This window comes from Bufo bufo, chromosome 7 (assembly GCF_905171765.1).
Source record: "Bufo bufo chromosome 7, aBufBuf1.1, whole genome shotgun sequence".
NCBI lineage: Eukaryota > Metazoa > Chordata > Amphibia > Anura > Bufonidae > Bufo > Bufo bufo.
In genome coordinates this window covers 25,839,321-25,861,276 of record NC_053395.1, presented here as the reverse complement: position 1 = coordinate 25,861,276, position 21,956 = coordinate 25,839,321, and the positions used below count along the sequence as shown (strand labels likewise).

The 21,956-nt window shown below is 45.6% G+C and overlaps 1 protein-coding gene across 5 annotated transcripts in view; it reads right to left on the bottom strand.

Annotated features, from left to right (window-relative positions):
• LOC121008543 (Grid2 interacting protein) overlaps positions 1-21,956 on the bottom strand; it is a 77,096-nt gene that overhangs the window by 16,612 nt on the left and 38,528 nt on the right. For 3 of the 5 annotated variants that reach the window (XM_040441166.1, XM_040441169.1, XM_040441170.1), the window contains 13 exons: positions 14,845-15,096; positions 14,084-14,169; positions 13,872-13,941; positions 12,483-12,577; positions 11,974-12,154; positions 6,852-7,000; positions 5,637-5,756; positions 4,631-4,731; positions 3,763-3,868; positions 3,392-3,681; positions 1,458-1,892; positions 935-1,022; positions 452-529 (listed from right to left, as the gene is read on the bottom strand). In XM_040441166.1, coding sequence (XP_040297100.1) covers positions 452-529; positions 935-1,022; positions 1,458-1,892; positions 3,392-3,681; positions 3,763-3,868; positions 4,631-4,731; positions 5,637-5,756; positions 6,852-7,000; positions 11,974-12,154; positions 12,483-12,577; positions 13,872-13,941; positions 14,084-14,169; positions 14,845-15,096 — 2,051 coding nt within the window. The remainder of the gene's footprint in view (positions 1-451; positions 530-934; positions 1,023-1,457; positions 1,893-3,391; positions 3,682-3,762; positions 3,869-4,630; positions 4,732-5,636; positions 5,757-6,851; positions 7,001-11,973; positions 12,155-12,482; positions 12,578-13,871; positions 13,942-14,083; positions 14,170-14,844; positions 15,097-21,956) is intronic. The other 2 variants (XM_040441167.1, XM_040441168.1) reach the window with 2 other exon arrangements.

Genomic DNA, 21,956 nt, shown 5'->3' with positions numbered 1-21,956 from the left:
AATGTTTGTTTCCCCTCGATCATATTACTATAATTACTGTACATGTATGAAGTTAGTTGCATATGCAACCTGTATCTGGATGTTTTTAGTATTTGTTATACAATAAAGTGCTTTTTGGATTACCACGAAGAAAGGCTGGACAACTCCCTTTTTTGCACTTATCTCTATTTGCTCCCAGTCCGGGTGAGGGAGCGGTTCCGTACCGCAGGTGAGAGCTGCTCAAATTACGTTTATTTTTGAATGTATGAAGTTAGTATGACTGTTCCCAAAATGCAAACTAGCAAAAGAATCTCTGTGCAGACCCTGGACCAGCAAGGGAACCTGGCATGTTTTAGTGGTGAAGTCTGACTCTGCAGAACTCTGAATGCAGCTCTGGAGTATAATACAGGCTTCTCCCCTCACCCACATGTGTTATTCTGAAATATTCCAGGGAGCTGACATATCATCATACCTGTGTTGTAGGCCTTTTTGTGAGACAAAATTTCAACAGCACCTTTGTTTTTCATGGATTCTGGCATCACTGGGAGGACTGTAAGAAAGAAATGTCAACAGTTCCGTCCATGTCTTGCATTAGTCTTGATTTCAAATCTCCTACTATTTTGTGTATGCAGCCGCTATGCAGATGTGTCTCCATGGTTACAGACTACAAACAAACCTTGTGTAGTCTGATCCTACAGTCATACTTCCTTCCATCCATCTTCTTCTTACCGAATGTATATTAGCATGAAGTCGGGAACTGATCGAGGGAAGTAATACCTGACTGCAGAAATCAGACTACACATGGAATTGTTTGTAGTCTGTATCCATGGAGACACATAAGTCAGCACAGGAGCTGTATACACAAAACAATAAACAATTTTTTTTTATATTATATGAATCTGGCTGGTACATATTGGGGGTTATGATGACACATAATGGTCCATTCTCTGCTTACGTGCTGGTTTCTGGGTACCGAAGTGCAGCTCCAGGTCCAGGTACTTCACCATGTCGCTAAGTTTTTCATAGTCTGATTCTTCCCCTAACTGCAGAAAGATAGGGAAAGTCATTGGGTTTGAGGAGTAGTCGTTGAATCCACCATAGACCACCTTTTTTGCTAGAAGAAGTCCCCCACTGTGTCCTGCTGCTGAGCCCCCTAGCAATCAGCTGCAATCTGTGGAGGGACCTAGTAGCAAATGTTCAGTTTCCCTGCAGCGCCTCCACAGGGAAAATTAAGTATTGCATGATGCCTTTTAAAACCAATGGACTGTCCATGTAATGCACAGACTTCCCTGGTCCTCCAGAATGAGAGATGTTCTTTATGGATTCTAAAATTACATTTTGGGCCCCCCTTAGGGCGCAATACAATGGCAACCATTGCCACCACTATAGCTACACCCCCTGAACAATAAGGCCGGCGGGTAGCACTGCTGCCTTACAGCACTGGGACCATGGTTGGAAGTCCAAAGCAGACGACTTACCTGCCCCCATATCGTCCCTTCGGAGTTTTCCACCTGTTCCCATCGTAGTCTCTTCACGCTCATGTGGCTGGACTCGCTGCGCCTGTGCATGCCACGATGCGCCAGGGGCTCTAGAGGTGGTGCCGGAGGAACAGGGGGTATGGGGAGAGGAGGGGGAGCTGGGGGTAAAGGTGGTTGTATACAACCCCCCACACCTCGAGGAAAGGAAGGGGGCGCCGTTTTGGATATTTCCTTTTTGCGGGCTGGCTCCCCTCTTGGATTCTGCGGAGGCGGTGGAGGAGGGGGGCTGTGTGGGGGTGGGGGGATGTGGTCGGATACTGAGGAATAGGTGAGCGAGCTGCCATCTTCACTGCTGCCTGCTGACTCGCTGGTCGTGCTCACTGCGCGTGGGGCACAGCTCAGGTGGTCATCTTGAAAGCTCATCTGCAAAAAAGTCTAGTGAAAAAAAGGGCAAGTACATTGTGCCCGCCCTTTATGCCTCTGAGTCGCTGAGTGACAACCCCTAGTAGTCGTCATTGCTGTGCCAATAGGAGTTGTCACCTAGCTTTCTTAAAGGAACGCTCCAGATAAAACTGATACAATGTGTTCTGCCTTGTACAAGGCCTGAGGGGGCGGAGCATGACACAAAAATTCTTTGGATTTCCTGTATCATACCCCACCCTAGGGATTTATAATTTTTGCCCTAAATTTTCCTTTAAGGGTCTAATTGCCTATTATTATGCAGTTACATCTGTAACATCCCAGAGTTATGTTACGAAACTCTTTCACCCCGCTATAACCTGTTAAGTGTATTTACCTTGTCGTAATTTCACATAACATTCTCACATATGTGCATTCTAAGCCCTGTAAATGTCCTCTGTTGTCATTCTTCATGTTCACCAGCAGGTGGCAGCAATGTGTTCTGGCAAGGACTTAGCTACAGTTTAGTATTTCTAGGCTGGAATAGTACATTCCAGTTCAGCTCCCCCTCTATGAGCAGAAGTGGGCTGGCCCACATCCTGCCTCATGGGGTGGGGAAGGAAGTTAAGTTAGTGTGCCAGCCACCCGTGCTAGGGGAAGGCTGTGCTTGTAGAGCTCCCAGATATAGTAATCCAAAGCCAGGATCTTGTCTCGACTTAGACAATTGATCATCATCCCCAGCCTGAGCCTTGCAGCCTCAGCTGGAAGAAAGCAAGCAGCCACCTCCAGTTACAGGAAGAAGCATACCCTGAGACAATAGCTGTGAGTAATGTCCAGAGACCCCAGTAGAAGACATATTCCTCCTCAGCTAGTCAGTCCCAAGACAGCAGAAGACAGTCAGTGCAGAAGATAAATTCCTGCCACATTACAGAGTTACTAAGCAGACGTCCTTTTCCTGCAAAAAGCTCCAGGCACATGATAGAGCAGAAGCCAGATTCCTGCCACACATTGCCAATACCTGCTGGGACTTCAGACTAATGCTGTATCTCACTTGGATAAAAGCTGCATCTAGTAAAGACAAGTTTGAACTTTACCCAAGGTCTGGATCATAATTATTGCTGCAAATCCCTCAATTACTCCTACTAGCACCACACTCATTTATTGCAAGTGAGCCAGGATCCAGGAGTCCAGCCGTACCCAGGTAGGAGACACCGTTGACACTATTACTACCACCGTACAGAGACATTACACCACTCTGGCATTCCTAACATGGTACGTGAGTTACAACACCTTAAAGGGCCCTGTGTTAGTACCCTGCGCACGCTGCAATTGGCGTCACGAACAAAATTATAAACTATCACCTACACCTGACCCAGCCATTGCATATTATTGGCGTCAGAGTGCATACCCCAATCCGGCTCTATTGCTCATCCCCTAATTTCCTGCTCATCTACAAGTTCTGCATTTTACTGCAGTCCTGACATTCTATTCATGAAGCAGGCAGCTCAGGATTAACACTCATTCGAGTCCCTTACCTCTTCGTAGTCATTCTCAGGAGTAAGAAACTGATCGGTGATTGCCAAGTTCTGTCCTAGCTGCCGGCTGAGCACATCCAAGAATCGGTCAGTGTCTCGGGAGCGGCTCGGTCGAGAGAAGGTGAAGATCTTTCTGTGAGTTGGCGACGGTGGTAAACTTCCATCCAGGCTGACATAAGGATTTGACTCGGAGCTGCTGGGCGACGGGGCACTGGGTGGGCGTGGAGGGCACGGGTCAGAAGGGGGCGCAGAATTTTGCCAGTGACCACCTTGCACCAGCTTGCGCTCTCCTGGGTACAGAAGGCATCCCATTACATGAGCTAAACGGAAGAGACAAGTAGAAAGTCCCAGGAGGATTGCAGTAGTAGTACCTGTGGTGTGGTAGAGGTTACACGACCCGCGGGATCTCAAGCTGCTCAGTTTACCCGGCATATTATTAATGAAGCGGTTCTCTAATTCCGCATAAACGGCCGACATCTAAACACGGAGGAGGGAGAAAGAGGCAAAAGGAAGAAAGTGTCAGTATAAGGACGAGGATACACAACCAGTAGTGGTATATGAAGGTGTATGCTCCATAAAATAACAGCTGTGCTGATCCCTCTGTTATTCCTCCTGGAAATGTATGACCAACTGGGTGTTACCATCCCCCTTGTCAAAAGAAGGTGTGTATTCCTACACAGTCTAATATCACCCACTGTCAGACTGGACACCGACAAGCCAATTGACCAAAGGAATGGTAGCTCCCAGTTGTCAACTCAGTCATACATTTCTAGGGGTAATAACAGAGGTGTGAGAAAACACAGGAAATCTACTCCAGAATTTAGTAAAACAGGCAGGGACTTTTTAAGGGTTTATTCAGACAACACATGAACAGACGCAGAACTTTATGTGATTGCCTTATGAATTGCTAATTAGTATTCTACAAAAATGACTACCTCCACTGCAGGCAGTGAATATATTTTAAAGGTGACCTACTAGAAGACAGGTATAAAAAGTCCTCTCATGTGCAATAATATTCTGAAAACCGGTTATTAATCTCTTACTCCTGTGCTGAGATATAAAGGCTTGAAGTTACAGGCCCAAAGCCTGAGGCTGCACTACTGACAGCTTCTGATGACATGTAAAATCTTTCCACTGAACAAAGTTATTTAATCCTATCAGTGATATACCAGCTATGTAACCTGCTGACCCCTAACACGCAATGTACAGACGCAATTCACATAAGACAGTAGTGCAGACCATTTTGGGGTTCGGTGTTTCGGGTAACGACGTCCCGTCTCCCGCTTGTCTCTCTCCTGACGTCAGACGGGGGGTAACTTCCATTGGGTCACACTGGGCGACTGTGTGAGAGAAATACACTACGTTATTATATGAACCCATGAGCTCTCAGGGACTGCAAATTTAGAAAGGGGGGGGGCCTTTCCGTTTTCAGATATCGGAAGGACATACTTACCAACATCTCAGTTGGTAAAATCGGGCCATATAAGCCCCACCCCTGAGGAACATCCCAGATCCACCTGGAAACACCCACTTACAGAGTTTGAGTTAGCCCCACCTATTTTCGGCCTGGGACTGCGCAAATTTGCAGAATTTGGCAGTCCCAGAAAATTTGGGACAGTTGGCAACTATGGAAGGGGTGGAGTTTAGAGACCATGGCTTAGCCTTGGACTGTCTACACTGTGGACAAGGCAGTGGGAGGAGCAAAAGGCAAAGGCGACACCCCTTTTGGGGAGGGGAAATAGGTATCTGTATTGGATGCCTTACCAGATTTATCACAGTGGCTGTCGGGGACTGTCATTCAAACAAAGGGGGGAGGTCTGGCGGCGTTACAAGGGAAGCGGTGGTGCACTAAAGCTTAGAGACCCCGCCCATGGTGCACCGAACTGCTTATTAGCATAAGAATAAAAAGAAGCATTTCTCAGGCTCGGAGAATTGAATTTGCACAGGGAAGGTCTGATTATATTTTGGGGCACCTACCCTACATGGCGGTATGTTTACTTTGAAACCGATTTCGGAGGTGACTCGCTTTAAATTACTTTATTTTCATAGCTCTGACCGGTAAAATACAACTTTATACAGAATAAACGTCACTGTTTGTACTTTATACATTTAGGAGGTATGTAGATGTAGCAGAGCTGAGTTTGTTCGCATGGCACGTGTGGTATCCTCCAAAAGGAACGCCCCCCTTTTTTTTCCCTAAAAGCACATAACTGAATATTAGCTAAGGCATATAAAGTGTTAATACGTGAATTATAGTCACCCATCTTCCCTTCCTCCGCAGGTGGTGCCCGTATGCTCCCCTGGTACATTGCCTGTCCATGGAGAGACCCTCGATGTTGGACCCCAATATCCGCATCCATGCCAGCTGCATAGGAAAGAGCAAAAGATAATATTTTAGCAAAAAGGATCATATAAAAATGGACGCCGTCATTCGTTTTATGGCAGAGTCACATATCAGGGCTAGGGCGTAATTCAACCAGGGCGAGCGACATGTTGAGAGTTATAATACCCAACCGAACGGGGATTTTGCTGGGGCAGATCAAGGAATTAAAAGCTTAATTTACATGGCTGCGCATTGTCTGTAATGCATAATAGTCATCACCAGAGGAGTCCTGTATAAACCGCATTACGGAGGGGGTGAACTTATAGCGCGGTCAAGTGACCCGGCCCCTCCGAATAACTGGATTTAAGGGAAGAAAATACGGTTGCTATGGTGACAGCAGGAGCGGACGATGGAGACGATGGGAGTCGGGGGAACAGATGTTGTCATTGTAATAATAAAGGGGACAGCCCGAGAGCACGCTGAGCGATTAATCTCATAAATCCGTATTCGATGTGTTCAAGAATTTGCCTTGCTTCAAGCCGTATAGTAATATATATATTTTTTTAAACTACAAAAAAAACATAAAACCTCAAGAATTCACCTTCATAATAATTATAATTGTTATCATTGACTCTGCTCTAGTGCACCCCCCAGTGGAGAGGCCAGAACATGGCATGGCTCCATTTAAAGGGGCTGTTCAGAGGAGGGGTGATAAATGTCTGATCACTGGGGGTCCCCCCCATAATCAGTGGAATGGAGGTCCTCACTGCAGACTGGTGGTCAGGCATGAAGTTCCACCACTCCAGTGCAAGTCTATGGGACTGACAGAACACCGCGCAGCTCTTGGGTGCATTGTGGGATTCGGTATACCAGCATAGAACTAGCACTATACAATATATCGATAGTAACCCCTTAATCCATATGAAGGGCCCATCTCCTCCACCCAAGTGTGCTGACCAGTGGTGGTCAATGAAGGTTATCCTGCGTCCACCCCTGAATCTGTACATGGTAAAATCTCAGGGCAGCTATGACACAACAGCCCACAGTGGTGCTGTCCTTGTAGAGGTCACCATGGTGGTGGGAGGTGATAGGAGATGGACATGAGGAGGTGAGCGCTCGGTTACAGAGCTCTCTGACCTGCCTTGAACCCCAGGAAACGGGCGATCTTGTGCTGGCAGTGCTCCTGCTCCTCATATGTCATCAGCTGGAAGATGAATTGCCAGATGATCTGTTTGGCCGGAGTGTCGAGGACCGGATATATATCCACGATGAGAGTGTCAATGTTCCTGAGGACACAAAGAGATCACAATGGAGGTCACAGATGGAGCAGCTGTCACAGTGTGTCCTCAGATGTGACCTTATCATGTATCCGACCATAGAAGGGAGAAGAACTATCTATATGAATGTCTACATACAGTGTGTTCAGAAAGTCATCAGACGCTTTCACTTTCTCACATTTTGTTATGTTGCTCCTTGTGCTAAAATAAATTTAAGAAAAACAAGTTTCCCCCATCAATCTGCTCTCCATACTTGATAATGAGTCGAGTGAACACAGAATGTTAGACATTTTTGCTAATTTTCAATTTTTCCAAAGGTTGGCTTGGACGTAACTTTTCAGACCCTTTGCTCTGACACTTGTTATTTAGCTCTGGGGCCTCCCATTTCTTTTGATCATATTTGAGATGTTTCTGCACCTTGATTGGAATCACTTGTGGTAAATTCAGGTGATTGGACATGATTTGGAAAGACGCAGCCCGGTCTATATAAGGTCTCATGGCTGACAATGCATACCAGAGCAAAAACCAAGCCGTGAGGAGGAAAGAACTGCCTGTAGACAGGACGGTGTGGAGGCACAGATCTGGAGAGGGGGACAAAAACATTTCTGCTGCACTGAAAGTTAAGAACAGTGGCCTCCATAATTCTTAAATTGAAGTTTGGGACAATCAGGAGTCTTTCTAGAGCAACCGCCCCACCAAACTAAGTAATAAGGGGAGAAGGATCTTGGTAAGAAAGGTGACCAAGGACCCAATGGTCACTCTGGCTCAGCTCCGAATGTGTCCTGTGTGCAGATGGGAGAATGTTCCAGAAGGTCAACCATCACTGCAGCCTGCACCAATCTGGGCTTTATGGCAGATTGGCCAGAAAGAAGCCTCTCCTCAGTAAAAGACACATGGAAGCCATATGGAGATATTCTTAATGGAACCCTGATCCCGAGTTCTGGCCCTCAGACTGGGCCGAAGGTTCACCTTCCAACAAGACAATGACCCTACATAGCGAAGACAACACAGGAAAGGCTGAGGGACAACAGCCAGAGCCCTGAACCAATGGAAGATCTCTGGAGAGACCTGAAAATGGCTGTCCACCGATGGTCCCCATCCAACCTGACAGAGCTCAAGAGGATCTGTAGAGGAAAAACGTCAGAAAATCCCCAAATCCAGGGGTAACCCTTCTGGCCTCAACCCCAAGAAGACTGGAGGTTGGAATCACTGCCAAAGGGGCTTCAACTAAGGGCTCTTTCACACCTGCGGTCTTTTCTTCCGGCATAGAGTTCCATCGTCGGGGCTCTATGACGGAAGAATCCTGATCAGTTTTATCCTAATGCATTCTGAATGGAGAGAAATCCGTTCAGGATGCATCAGGATGTCTTCAGTTCAGGACCGGAACGTTTTTTGGCCGGAGAAAATACCGCAGCATGCTGCGCTTTTTGCTCCGGCCAAAAATCCTGAACACTTGCCGCAAGGCCTTAAGCTAAACGTGCGCATGGGGCGCTCTGACGTCATTCTGGAGCGCCCGGGGAGCCGCACGGACTGTAAGTATACTGCTCCCCCGCTCCCCACTACTACTATGGCAGCCAGGACTTTAATAGCGTCCTGGGTGCCATAGTAACACTGAACGCATTTTGAAGACGGATCCGTCTTCAAATGCTTTCAGTTCACTTGCGTTGTTACGGATCCGGCGGGCACCTCCGGCAAATGGAGTGCACGCCGGATCCGGACAATGCAAGTGTGAAAGAGCCCTAAGTACTGAGTAAAGGGTCTGAATACTTATGTCAGTGCAAGATTTTACTTTTACCTTTTCAATAAATTAAATATTTCAAACATTCGGTTCGCACCTTTTCAATATGGGGAATTGAGGGCAGATTGATGGGGGAAAACTGGATTAATATTTTTTTTTTAGCACAAGAAGCAACATAACAAAATGTGAAAAAAGTGAAAGGGTCTGAAGACTTTCTGAACACACTGTACATGAAAATCCCTCATCAATGCACACATTATTAGGCCTCTTGCACACGACCGTTGTGTGCATCCGTGGCCGTTGTTCCGTTTTCAGTGATTTTCTGCGGACCCATTGACTTTCAATGGGTCCGTTGAAAACACGGAAAATGCACCGTTTGTCATCCGCCGCCGTGATCCGTGTTTCCTGTCTGTCAAAAAAATATGACCTGTCCTATTTTTTTGACGGACAACGGTTCACGGACCCATTCAAGTCAATGAGTCCGTGAAAAAACACGGATGCACACAAGTTTGGCATCCGCGTCCGTGATCCGTGGCCGTAGGCTACTTTCACACAGACGGATCGCAGATCCGTCTGCATAAAAGCTTTTTCAGAGCTGAGTTTTCACTTTGTGAAAACTCATATCCGACAGTATATTCTAACACAGAGGCGTTCCCATAGTGATGAGGACGCTTCAAGTTAGAATATACTACGAACTGTGTACATGACAGCCCCCTGCTGCCTGGCAGCACCCGATCTCTTACAGGGGGCTGTGATCCGCACAATTAACCCCTCAGGTGCCGAACCTGAGAGGTTAATTGTGCGTATCATAGCCCCCTGTAAGAGATCAGGTGCTGCCAGGCAGGAGGGGGCAGACCCCCCCTCCCTCCCCTGTATTACATTCATTGGTGGCCAGTGTGGCCTCCCCTCTCCCCCGCCCCCTAGTTAAAATCACCTTCCCCCATCATTGTTGGCCAGTGCGGCCTCACCTCCCCCCCCCTAGTTAAAATCACGTTCCCCCATCATTGGTGGCCAGTGTGGCCTCACATCTCCCCCCCCCAGTTAAAATCACGTTCCCCTATCATTGGTGGCAGCGGAGAGTTCCGATCGGAGTCCCAGTTTAATCGCTGGGACTCCGATCGGTAACCATGGCAACCAGGACGCTACTGCAGTCCTGGTTGCCATGGTTACTTAGCAATTTTTAGAAGCATTATACTTACCTGCGATGTCTGTGACCGGCCGGGCGCTCCTCCTACTGGTAAGTGACAGGTCTGTGCTATAGGCAATGCGCCGCACAGACCTGTCACTTACCAGTAGGAGGAGCGCCCGGCCGGTCACAGACAGCGAAGGTAAGTATAATGCTTCTAAAAATTGCTAAGTAACCATGGCAACCAGGACTGCAGTAGCTTCCTGGTTGCCATGGTTACCGATCTGAGCCCCAGCGATTAAACTGGGACTCCGATCGGAACTCTCCGCTGCCACCAATCATGGGGGAACGTGATTTTAACTAGGGGGGGAGAGATGTGAGGCCGCACTGGCCACCAATGATGGGGGGGTGATTTTAACTAGGGGGGGGGGGAGATGTGAGGCCGCACTGGCCACCAATGATGGGGGAAGGTGATTTTAACTAGGGGGGGGGGGAGATGTGAGGTCGCACTGGCCACCAATGATGGGGGAACGTGATTTTAACTAGGGGAGAGGGGAGGCCGCACTGGCCACCAATGATGGGGGATTCGGAACGTGATTTTAACTAGGGGGAGGGGGGGGAGAGGTGAGGCCGCACTGGCCACCAATGAATGTAATACAGGGGAGGGAGGGGGGTCTGCCCCCTCCTGCCTGGCAGCACCTGATCTCTTACAGAGGGCTATGATACGCACAATTAACCCCTCAGGTTCGGCATAGTTTTATATTCTTGTACATAGGAGCAGTATTATAGTAGTTATATTCTTTTACACAGGAGCAGTATTATAGTAGTAATATTCTTTTACATAGGAGGCAGTATTATAGTAGTTATATTCTTGTACATAGGAGGCAGTATTATAGTAGTTATATTCTTGTACATAGGAGCAGTATTAGGCTGCGTTCACACGGGCGAGATTTCCGCGCGGGTGCAATGCGGTAGGTGAACGCATTGCACCCGCACTGAATCTGGACCCATTCATTTCAATGGGGCTGTTCAGATGAGCGATGATTTCACGCATCACTTATGCGTTGCGTGAAAATCGCAGCATGCTCTATATTCTGCGTTTTTCACGCAACGCAGGCCCCATAGAAGTGAATGGGGTTGCGTGAAAATCGCATGCATCCGCAAGCAAGTGCGGATGCGGTGCGATTTTCACGCACGGTTGCTAGGTGACAGTCTATACAGTGTATTATTTTCCCTCATAACATGGTTATAAGGGAAAATAATAGCATTCTGAATACAGAATGCATAGTAGGTGATCAATTGAGGGTTAAAAAATAAAAAAAATTAACTCACCTTCTCCTCTTGTTCGCGTAGTTCTCCCGGTCTTTAGTTCTTTAAAAAGATGAACTATGGGCTAAAGGACCTTTGGTGACGTCAGATCACATGCTCCAATCACATGGTATATCACCGCGGTGATGTACCATGTGATTGGAGCATGTGATCTGACGTCACCAAAGGTCCTTTAACCCATAGTTCATCTTTTTAAAGAACTAAAGACCGGGAGAACTACGCGAACAAGAGGAGAAGGTGAGTTAATTTTTTTTATTTTTTAACCCTCAATTGATCACCTACTATGCATTCTGTATTCAGAATGCTATTATTTTCCCTTATAACCATGTTATAAGGGAAAATAATAACATCTACACAACACCGAACCCAAACCTGAACTTCAGTGAAGAAGTTCGGGTCTGGGTACCACAGTCGGTTTTTTATCACGCGCGTGCAAAACACATTGCACCCGCGCGATAAAAACTGAACATCGGAACGCAATCGCAGTCAAAACTGACTGCAATTGCATTCCTACTCGCGCGGGTTTGCCGCAACACACCGGGACGCATCCGGAACTAATCCGGACACGCTTGTGTGAACCCAGCCTTATAGTAGTTATATTCTTGTACATAGGAGGCAGTATTATAGTAGTTATATTCTTGTAGGTAGGAGCAGTATTATAGTAGTTATATTCTTGTACATAGGAGGCAGTATTATAGTAGTTATATTCTTGTACATAGGAGCAGTATTATAGTAGTTATATTCGTGTACGTAGATGGCAGTATTATAGTAGTTATTTTCTTAATATACCTGTGCTGAAAAAAGCTCTCTAGCGCTTTACACACTGTGTATCGCTCTGTAGGGGTGAGTAGATGTTCCAGTTGTTGGCTAAAACTCCTTCCTTGTATACGAATGTTTGAGGGAAGAATTTCTGCTACCCACTGAAGGGAAGTGAGAGCGGATGATGGGAGAGTAGTATCAGAATCTGAATCTGTAATGCAGGAGATGAAAAACAAATGAAGTTAACATTAGAAGGAAAATAACCAAACATTGTTATTGGAAAATCAGTCTTTTAACAGGGTTCCAGAAATTCATGACCTTGCAGTAACATATGTTGGGCACAAGATGGCAGCACACCTTTTATCATGCTGATACTTGGCGATATAAACTGCAGCCTTGCATGTGCTCATCTATAAGATCACTTTTTTCCTGGAGTTTCACTTTAAGGAGGTTAATGCCTGTTATAATAAGACATGTATTTCTGATACAAATCTCCTTGCATGTGAATATTTTCACGGACGCACGTTGTAGCATCTCACCTGTGCAGTACGTCACACTGCCCTCTTCCACTACTAACGTGGGCATGGCGCCACTGCCTTGCAGCATGCAGACCACCTTCTCATGGCAGCAGTTCCTAAAAGTGAAAATAGAAGGAAAAAGTGGAGCGGGTCATCTACTGCCCTCCGTGATAAAAAATTAAAGACCACCAAAAATACCGCCAAACTTCGTCAACAAGATGATCGCAAACAAATGAAAAGTAATGGGAGAGAAAAGAACACAAGAAATAAAAAACAAGGTGAAAAACAGTACAAAATGTAAGAAAACATCTGCATTGGGCTGTCACCACTACTATGGTCGGAATACCGCTTTCAATTATTTTTCCAGCACACAGAAGCTCATTGTTAGGCCTATTGCAGACGAATGTAGGTGTCCCGTTGCCGTATTGCGAACCCGCAATACACGGGCGCCGTTCCCTGTGCATCCCGCATCACGGATGCGGACCTATTGACTTAAATGGGTCCACAAATCCGGAGATGCGGAACGGTGAAGAATGGAAGCACGGGACGGAACCCCTCGGAAGCACTACGGAGTGCTTCTGTGGTGTTCCGTTCCGTAAAAAGATAGAACTTGTCCTATCTTTTTGCCATCCGCATGCGGCTGGCCCAGGGTCTGCGCCCGTGCATTGTCTGCGCCTGTGCATTGCGGACCGCAATTTGCGGGCCGCAGCACGGGCACGGAGCCCTTACGTTCGTCTGCAAGAGGCCTTAAAGGGGTTTTCCGATACTTTTATACTGATGACCCCATCTTCTGGATAGGTCATCGGTATCTGATTGGTGGTACTCCGACACCAGGGACCCCCGCCGATCTGCTGTTTTTGAAGGCACCGGAGCTCGCGGTAGCACTGTGGCCTTCTCTCAGCTTTTCCTAGGCCAGTGATGACAGGTTAATTGGCCACGTGGCCTAGGAGCAGCTGAGTCCCATAGAAGTGAATGGGGCTGAGCTGCAATACCAAGCACAACCACTATACTATGTACGGCGCTTGGTGAGCACAGAGAAGGCCATGGCACTCACAGAAGGGCCCGTGCCTTCCCAAACAGATGATCGGTGTTGGACCCCCCCCCCCCCTCGATCAGGTACTGATGACCTAGGTCATCAGTATTAAAGCCTTGAAAACCCCTTTTAAAAGGGGTTGTCCAGTTTCAAGAGGAAACTAGACAACCCATGTTGTTGACGTGTTGTCACCACTGTAGACGGGAAAAAAAGCCCTACTGGGAGCACTGGGGAGGCTAGGAGCTGTCAGGTAAGTCATCATCCATTCTTTATTACAGTTGCCCGATTTCCTTCTTTGTCATTGAGCCCAATGTATCAGAGGCAGAAGAGCCGTATCTGTCATCGTTGTGTCAGGGTAGACACGCCAAGATCCTCACCTCATGTCCAAGCCGTTCAAGAATAATATTCTGTCTCCAGGCTGGAGTCCTGCCACCTCTGCAGGGCTGCCTGGAAGAGATAAGTCATCATATTCTGACACTAACATGTCTAACACATTATACGGAAGGAAAATCTATTTCGTTTTGGCTGGTATCGTTTAGCATAATATTTTACTGTGCACTTAAGATATAGCAATGCTGAAGAACGGTACCTGAGAGAATGGACTCAATCCATACTGGAGCATTACCCCGTAATGTGAACCCAAAGCTGCTACTTCCCTTACACACCCGTACCGTCCTGCCAAGGTATTAGGAGAGAAAAGAAAAAAACAAATGAAAAAATGAAGTAGCTTTGATTAAAAAAATATCCTGCTGTCATGTGCATGCAGCTCCTTTTCAGATCTATGTGTCTCCATGGTTACAGACCACAAACAATCCCTCTGTCTAGTCTGATCCTTCAGTCGTGTCACTCTCTTCCATCTGTAAGGAGAGGGGGCAGAGTGAAAGTCAGACTACACACAGGGTTTGTTTGTAGTCTGTAACCATGAAGATATACGTATAAGTCTGAACAGGAGCTGTATACCCAAAACGGTAGCCTGATTAGATTCAAGACTACTTGTAATGTTGCCTTATTGGAGCAATAACAAAACAAATGGTTGTAAAAGTGTAAACACCCTTTAAAGGGGTTGTGAAAGAATAGGGGGTGTTTTGGCAAACCCACCCACTTGGCTGGACCACGTGACAATTTGTCATGATGTAAGGGGAGCCAGTCACCTCCGGATGTTGACATCAAGGGAGCCCAGAGGAGCAACGCGGGCCTGGGGGAGAACGAGCGGGAAGCCGATGCCGGGAAACAGGTAGGTAATCTTTCCTTTACAGATTTGACCAAGTGAAGAGGAGAAGGGGGGGGGGGGGGGGTTGCCAAATACCCTGCGCCTATTCTTGCAAAACCTCTTTAAGGTATTACATTTACCTGTGTGGCTTTCCAGTGCCCACATTGCCAGCAACAAGAGAACTGCTCTTCTTCAATCCCCTGCCCACATCGTCCTGGCAGTGGGGCATAGGAGCTGCCCTTGTAGACACCAGCAACCTTTCATGGTGATCTTCACTACGACTCCTCCTCAGACGATTACTGCGCTCACTTCTGGACCGGCAGATCTTGCTGATGAGACTCTGGGACACCACATGGTCAAAGCGTTGCCGATGCTTCCTGGGGATGAATATTCTGCCAAGATAAGAGTTAGTGAAGTAGGGAGATGATGGGATCATCTACTACTTCCTTAATCCACATGCAATCCATGACTGCCTTCACTATTCCCTATTCTACCACTTCCCTCATCCAACCAATCTCCTTCCTCCTTTACCCCCTTTCCAATCAACTACTACTTTCTCTTCACCCCTCGTTCAACCAATCTACAAAATCCACCAACCTAATAGTCTGCTTCCATCCCACCATCTAGTCACATCTCCTTTTCCCCTAGTGAACCTAAAACTTTCTTCATCTCCCATGCATCTCTTCACTCATCCACATCTTAATCATCTACCACTTCTCTCAACTATCAGACCAATGCAATGTTTCCCTTTATAATCTCCCTCTTCCTCATGAAACCAATCTACTACTTCTCTCAAGCCATTTCCACTAAAGCAACAGTTTCCGCCAAGTCCACCAGCCAAACAATCTACCACCAACAAACCAGTTGGTCACATTTCTCTCCCCCCCTTCTCCCCCAGCCAATCTACTACTTTCTACACCTCTCATGCATCCAGTCTACTCACTTCTCAGTCCCTCACTTCTCCCATCTTACCTTCTCTTTAGTCACCATCATCCAACCAGTCTACCACTTCTACCATCCATCAAACCAATATAACTTTCCCTCTTCCACTACTCAACCACTTCCTTTACAACTGAACTGAGCTACTATCTCCTTCTTCTTATCCAACCGATGTACCATTTCCCACTTCTCCAAGAAACCATTCCACTACTTCCCTCACGCCATTTCCAAAAAAGTGACAGAATTCACTAAGTCCACAAGCCAAACAGTCGACCACCAACACTTCTCCCCTTTCAATCTCTCTTTATCCCATGTATCCAGAGCACTACTTGTTTTCTTCATTAAACCAATTTAACATTTCCCTTTTCCAAAAAATAACCACTTCTCTCACATCTGAGTCCTACCAAGTGATCACTTCCACCCCAGCATCCATCCAACCTTTGATGTCCCTCCATTCATAAAAATGTACCATCGCCCATGAAATCAGCCTATGACTCCGTCACACTACTTTCACAAATGATAACTTTCACCAAGTCCACAAATCCAAATAGTCTACCAGACAATCTACTACTTTCTTCAGCCCTCATGCAGACAGTCTATCACTTATTTCCACCATCTTACTGTCCTTCAATCACCGTGTCTAACCAATTTTTCACTCCTTCCATCCATCAAACCAATATACTCAATCACTTCCATCACATAGTTCCCACAACCCAACTCACCTATCATGTCTTTGTTCACTTTCAACGAATGTACAATTTTCCTCCTCACCATAAAACAAATCTGCTTTCCTCATGCCATTTCCAAAACAGTGACAACTTTCACCAAATTCACAAGCCAGTCTATGACCAACCTACTAGTTGGTCACAATCCTTTCCCCTTCTTCTCCATCCAATCTACTTTCTTCTTCTCCCATGCATCCAATTTGTCCACTTGTCCTATCCATGAACCAATCTAGTCTTTCTTTTCCACTTTCCTGAACCCAACCAAGATCACTTCCACACTAACATCCACCTCACCTATCCAAGTATTCCACACAACCAATAAACAATTAACCACAAAATCAATTTACTACTTTCATCATGCCCCTTCTAACTAGGTGATTCCTTTCACCCAGTCAACTAGCCAGTCTACCACAGAATCCCACCAGTTGGTCACCACTCTTACCCCCTTCTTCCACTTCCAAACCACCTATCACGTCCTTCTGGGATCTCATAATCCACGAAGATAGAGAATGAGTTACTATTTGGAAACATGGTTTTCTTCCTTCTTGTCCTTTTGTCCTCCGTCTCAGCAGGACACATGACAGCTACTCCTATCATCTCCGTCCCACCCTTTCATTCCCAAACATTTAATTTCTTTCGCATCTTATTTCTCCCTCCTCCCAGCAGCCGTGCTGACATTTCAACGGGGAGCAGAAGGAACTCTCAGAAGATTTGGCAGAGCGAGTCTCATCGTATAATTATCCCAGCAGCGAGATAAAAGCCGGCTTGCAAGCATGCACACGCCATCACTCAGCCCGGGCAGTATCTCCAGCGTCTGCCACCTTGGTATTTTCAGATCAAAGGATACAGATTCTCCCCGTCATACTGCAAGGTTCACACAAAGTACAAAGCGCACCGCGTCTTGTGCTTTGTTCTTGACATCTTGTCGTTTAACGCAACCTCGAATTTGCTTTACCAAACAAAACAGGAAGCGATCCAGGCCTCGATGTCTTAATCATTCGCTCCTTACTATGGCATTAGTCTCATCGGGGACACGGCTGATGACGTGACCGTCCCAGGGCGCAATTGGCGTCCTACACTAATCGTTAAGTTCTCATTAAACACACTCAGCGCTAATTGACGGATCCATTTACCTGTCTATAGCTGCACACCTGCTGATTGGACACATATTTCCATTGGGTTTTCCATCGGGTAAATGTGGAGTCACTTACCACCAAGGGTATATCTACCATAAAGGCAACATGTGCAGCTGCTGCGAATTTTTACAGAACTATACTGGTGGTAGAATATTATATTTAGCACCTGACATATATTTTAGATATAAGGAAGAAAGGGGTTGTCCCCAATTTGACACCTATCACCTACCTACAAGTGATAGGTGTCTGATCAATGGTATTCCCACTGATGGGACCCGCACCTTTCACAAAATAAGCGTCCCGTGTCTCCCATTGCAATGGAGCAGTTTGTCCCTCTATGGGACCGGGGGGAGAGTGCCATCAGTGCGCTACCACTCCATTCAAAGCCTATGAGACTTAAGGACGTAGCGGAGTACAGCGCAGAGTGGGAGTGCGCATGTTCGACTGATGCTCCATTCAAACGAGGGATGCAAATAGCTTGGGATCAGTGGGAGGTCCCAACGGTGGGACCACCGGCAGTCAGATCCTTACAGATAGTGGATAACCAAGGACCCTGTAGGGCAGCGCATTATCATTGCATAGTCCATGCACTGCCATATAACATCGTATTTTCCCCTAGAACAGGGATCAGCAACCTTCGGCACTCCAGCTGCTGTGAAACTACAACTCCCAAAATTCGGCTGTTCTTGTAACTCTCGAAAAAGTGAAAGGAGGATTGGGAGTTGTAGTTTCAGAACAGCTGGCGTGCCGGAGGATGCTGATCCTAGAAGCTATGATTGTAGAGGAGAATGCTTCCATATTATGGCTTGTGATGGAGAATTTTAGTTCAAGTGTGAACAAGGCCAAACCCCATACAGCCCTATTAGACCTCTAATCAAGTTTCAAGCACCCATAGAAGTCTATGACGTCATATTGAACTTCTATATGTCTCTGACGTCATAAAATATTCTACGAGGGTTAGCGCATTGCTTCTGTAATACAGTGCTGTAAGGAGACACTATAGACACAGTCCATATGGCTCCTCTGCATGGGACTATAGGCATGCTGTGTGCCGCCATACCCAATGCAGCCCATCCGCACGGATAATATATTTTCCTTGTTACATCCATACATTTTTAACAAAAGCATGGGAAATAATAATAATAATTATAATAATAATAATAATAATAATAAATAATAATAATTATAATAATTATAATAATAATAAATAAATTATAATAATAATAAATTATAATAATATATTTTTTTAATAATAATAATAATTATAATTATAATAATATTTTTTTTATAATAATTATAATAATAATAATAATAGAAAAAAAAATTATTATAATAATAATATCAATAATAATAAATAATAATAAATACAGCCAAGTGAGTGCGCTCCAGTGTCATATTTGTAAAAATATTAACCCCCCCTTCCCCACACACACACACACACCTTTCATCACTTCATGCGAGTAGATGCTCCGTTCAATAAGACAGGAGCTGGCGAGATAAATGAATTAAAGCAGCACCGGGTTAATGGCTTAAATGGAGGTTGAGCTGACATTTGCGTCTATTACCTCCAGTTTTTAAAAGCCTCGTTCATTTAGGAGCCTGATTATCCTGCAATTACTGATAAGTGTACCGGGAGCATCAGAAACTAAAAGGTAATTCTCGCATTAAATAGAAAGATGGCAAAGTGCACGCAACGCACCACAGTATGAAGTACTTGAGAAGGGACTTATTATTCTGTTCAGCCTGATCCATGAACAAAATGCGAGAACTGCAGTGGAGACTGACACACCCAGGCAGAGCAGCAGAGAAGGGTGAGGAAGGAGGATTGTAACAGCACAACAAAGTGAATGTACATGCCTATGGCAAGTTGGGTGACAAGCTCCACCACGCCAGTATATAAAGCACACCCGGCACTAGTACTTTGCGAACAGTTGTGTCTGTAAAGCTCAGGAAGAAGAGCTTATTATAAGAGTTACAGGCAAGGAGCAGCATCAGGAAAGAGAGTATGTAAGTGTGAGTGTGAGCATATGAGTGTAAGAATCTGAGTCAATGTGAATACGTGTGTATGAGCATGAATATAAGTACACGGATGATTTGTGAGTAACAGTGAGTAAGCATATGAGTATAGGATCAGTATAAGTTCAAGTGTGAGTATGAGTGATTAAAGCAGTGACTATGAATACAAGTGTGAGTATCAGTATGACTGAGATTAGTGAGTGTGAATCTGTCTATGAGCATGAATATAAGTACACGGATGATGTGCGAGTGTATGAGAGAGTACAACAGTGAATAGACATATGAGTATATAAATATGAAATATATATGAAGTACAAGTGTGAGTATCAGTATGACTGAGATAACAATGAGTGTGAGCATGAATATAAGTACACGGATGATTTCCGAGTGTATGAGTGAGTATACATTGCAAGTACAACTGGGATTGTTAGTGTATGAATGAGTGCTCGTATAACAGGGATTGTGAACACAAGTTTAAATATCAGACTATAAGTGTGTGAGTATGATTGAGGGTAAATAACTGAGTGTGGATGGGTGTGTGTCAGCATTGATATAAGTACATACCGTAAAAGGAGTGTAGGGCATAAGTACAAGATCAAGTGTGATTATGAGTGAGTATAACAGTGATTGTGAATACAAGTGTGAGTATCAGACTATTGTATAGCGTGAGTATGAGTGCCTGCTTGAGTGAGTTTGACTATATGAGTGATTTTGTATAAGTGTGAGCATCACAGTGAATAACTATTAATATACAATTGTATATGTATCAGGGTAATAAGAGTGTGAGATTGACTATGAACATGTATGGCTGTAAATGTATGAGTGTGAGTATACAATTATGCATTCTGTACCAGACTGTGTGTATGAGTGTGAGCTTGCGTAAGTCTTAGTGTGAGTACAATAGATTAATGTACAATTGTATGTATGAACATATGTACAAGTGTGATTGTGAGCGTATGAGTGAGAATAACAGTGAGGATGCATATGGGTATGAGTTTAAGAGTATGAATGTACAGTACACACAACTGTGACTGTATGAGTGAGTGTGAGTATAGCGGTGATTGTGAAAGAGTATGAAGGTGGGTATGAGTATGAGCTGGAGGGAACGTAAGTGTGAATATGAGTTTAGAGCATGTATGAGGCTTCATGCACACCCCCTATACAGTGGAACAGAGAGTCGTTACAGGTCCAGGTGTGATTATACCCTCCCCATACTTGATCATTTTTTTAATTAAAAAAATTACTTTCTGAAAGGTGTCGTTAGTGGCCCAAAATTGTCAGAATACTGTTCATACACCATCGTCTCTGCGTCTCTTATACACGACCTCAGGTTTATACCTAAATTGACATCCGTGCCCCCAGGGCTTTTCTGATGATGGCCTTCTATGACAAGTCAATGAGTCAAGTCGTGGTGGTCTACAAGCCCCCATGGGTCCCACTGATGGCAGCATGAGCGCCCTCCCCCCCCTTGAGACCCTTTGAGGCTTGACCAACTTACCGGAAATGCCTGGAAAAGCCGTGATGTTTGCCCATGTTCAGTCAGGTGGGCACCATCCGGCTGGTCAGAGTCACTCCTGCTGCGTCTGTGCCGCTGTCCCCGGTACTGAAGCTACAGATCCTCCTCCGATCTGATGTCTTATCTGTCCCCGGTGTCCTGCCCCTCCTTCACTTGTGCTGAATACCCATGGGGTGCAGCTGTTAATGAGCTGGCTGCCTCAATCACAGAGAATGCCCACAGGAACGCTGCCGAGTCATTGCAATAAATGGCGGGGAGTAGAGAGAGGGAGTTCACACCGCCACCGCGGCTCCGATTAACCCTGTTCCTTCTCTGTCTGTACCGCCTCTTACGGGCACCCTATTATTCCGAAATATCTCACAAGAGGTGAACTCAACTTTTCAGGTATAAAGGGAAGCTCTACTTGAAACATGGAAACCATCCGCAAGCAGGGTAGCCTCTGCCACTAATGGCCTTCATTTGTGACTATCAGGGTATTTTTTTTGTAATAACATACTCCAACCCAAAATATTTACCACCTGTTCATTAGATGGTGGGGGTCCGACTACTCCTGCCACTCCTTGCAAACTCCAACTCAATAACATTCATGCCGGTGGCTTTGTCGTCATAAGTTCATAACCAATATACGGTATATCAGGTGGTCTAGGGTAGTAAGGGGGTTGATAAAAATATACAAGGTGCTCTAGGGTGGTAACAGGTTAATACCGAATATCCTTGGGGTTTAGAGTGGTTAGTGGGTCTACACCTTAGGATCAGCGTTGGACTGGCCCACCAGAGTGCCAAAGGTTCCTCCGGTGGGCCCAGGCTCTAATACTGTAGTGGACCCCAAAGATCCAGAAGAAAAAAAATATTTGGAGCTGCCTTTGAAGCCAATAACTTGTTACTAGGGTATCTTTCTGTCTATTGATGATAAGGGGTTT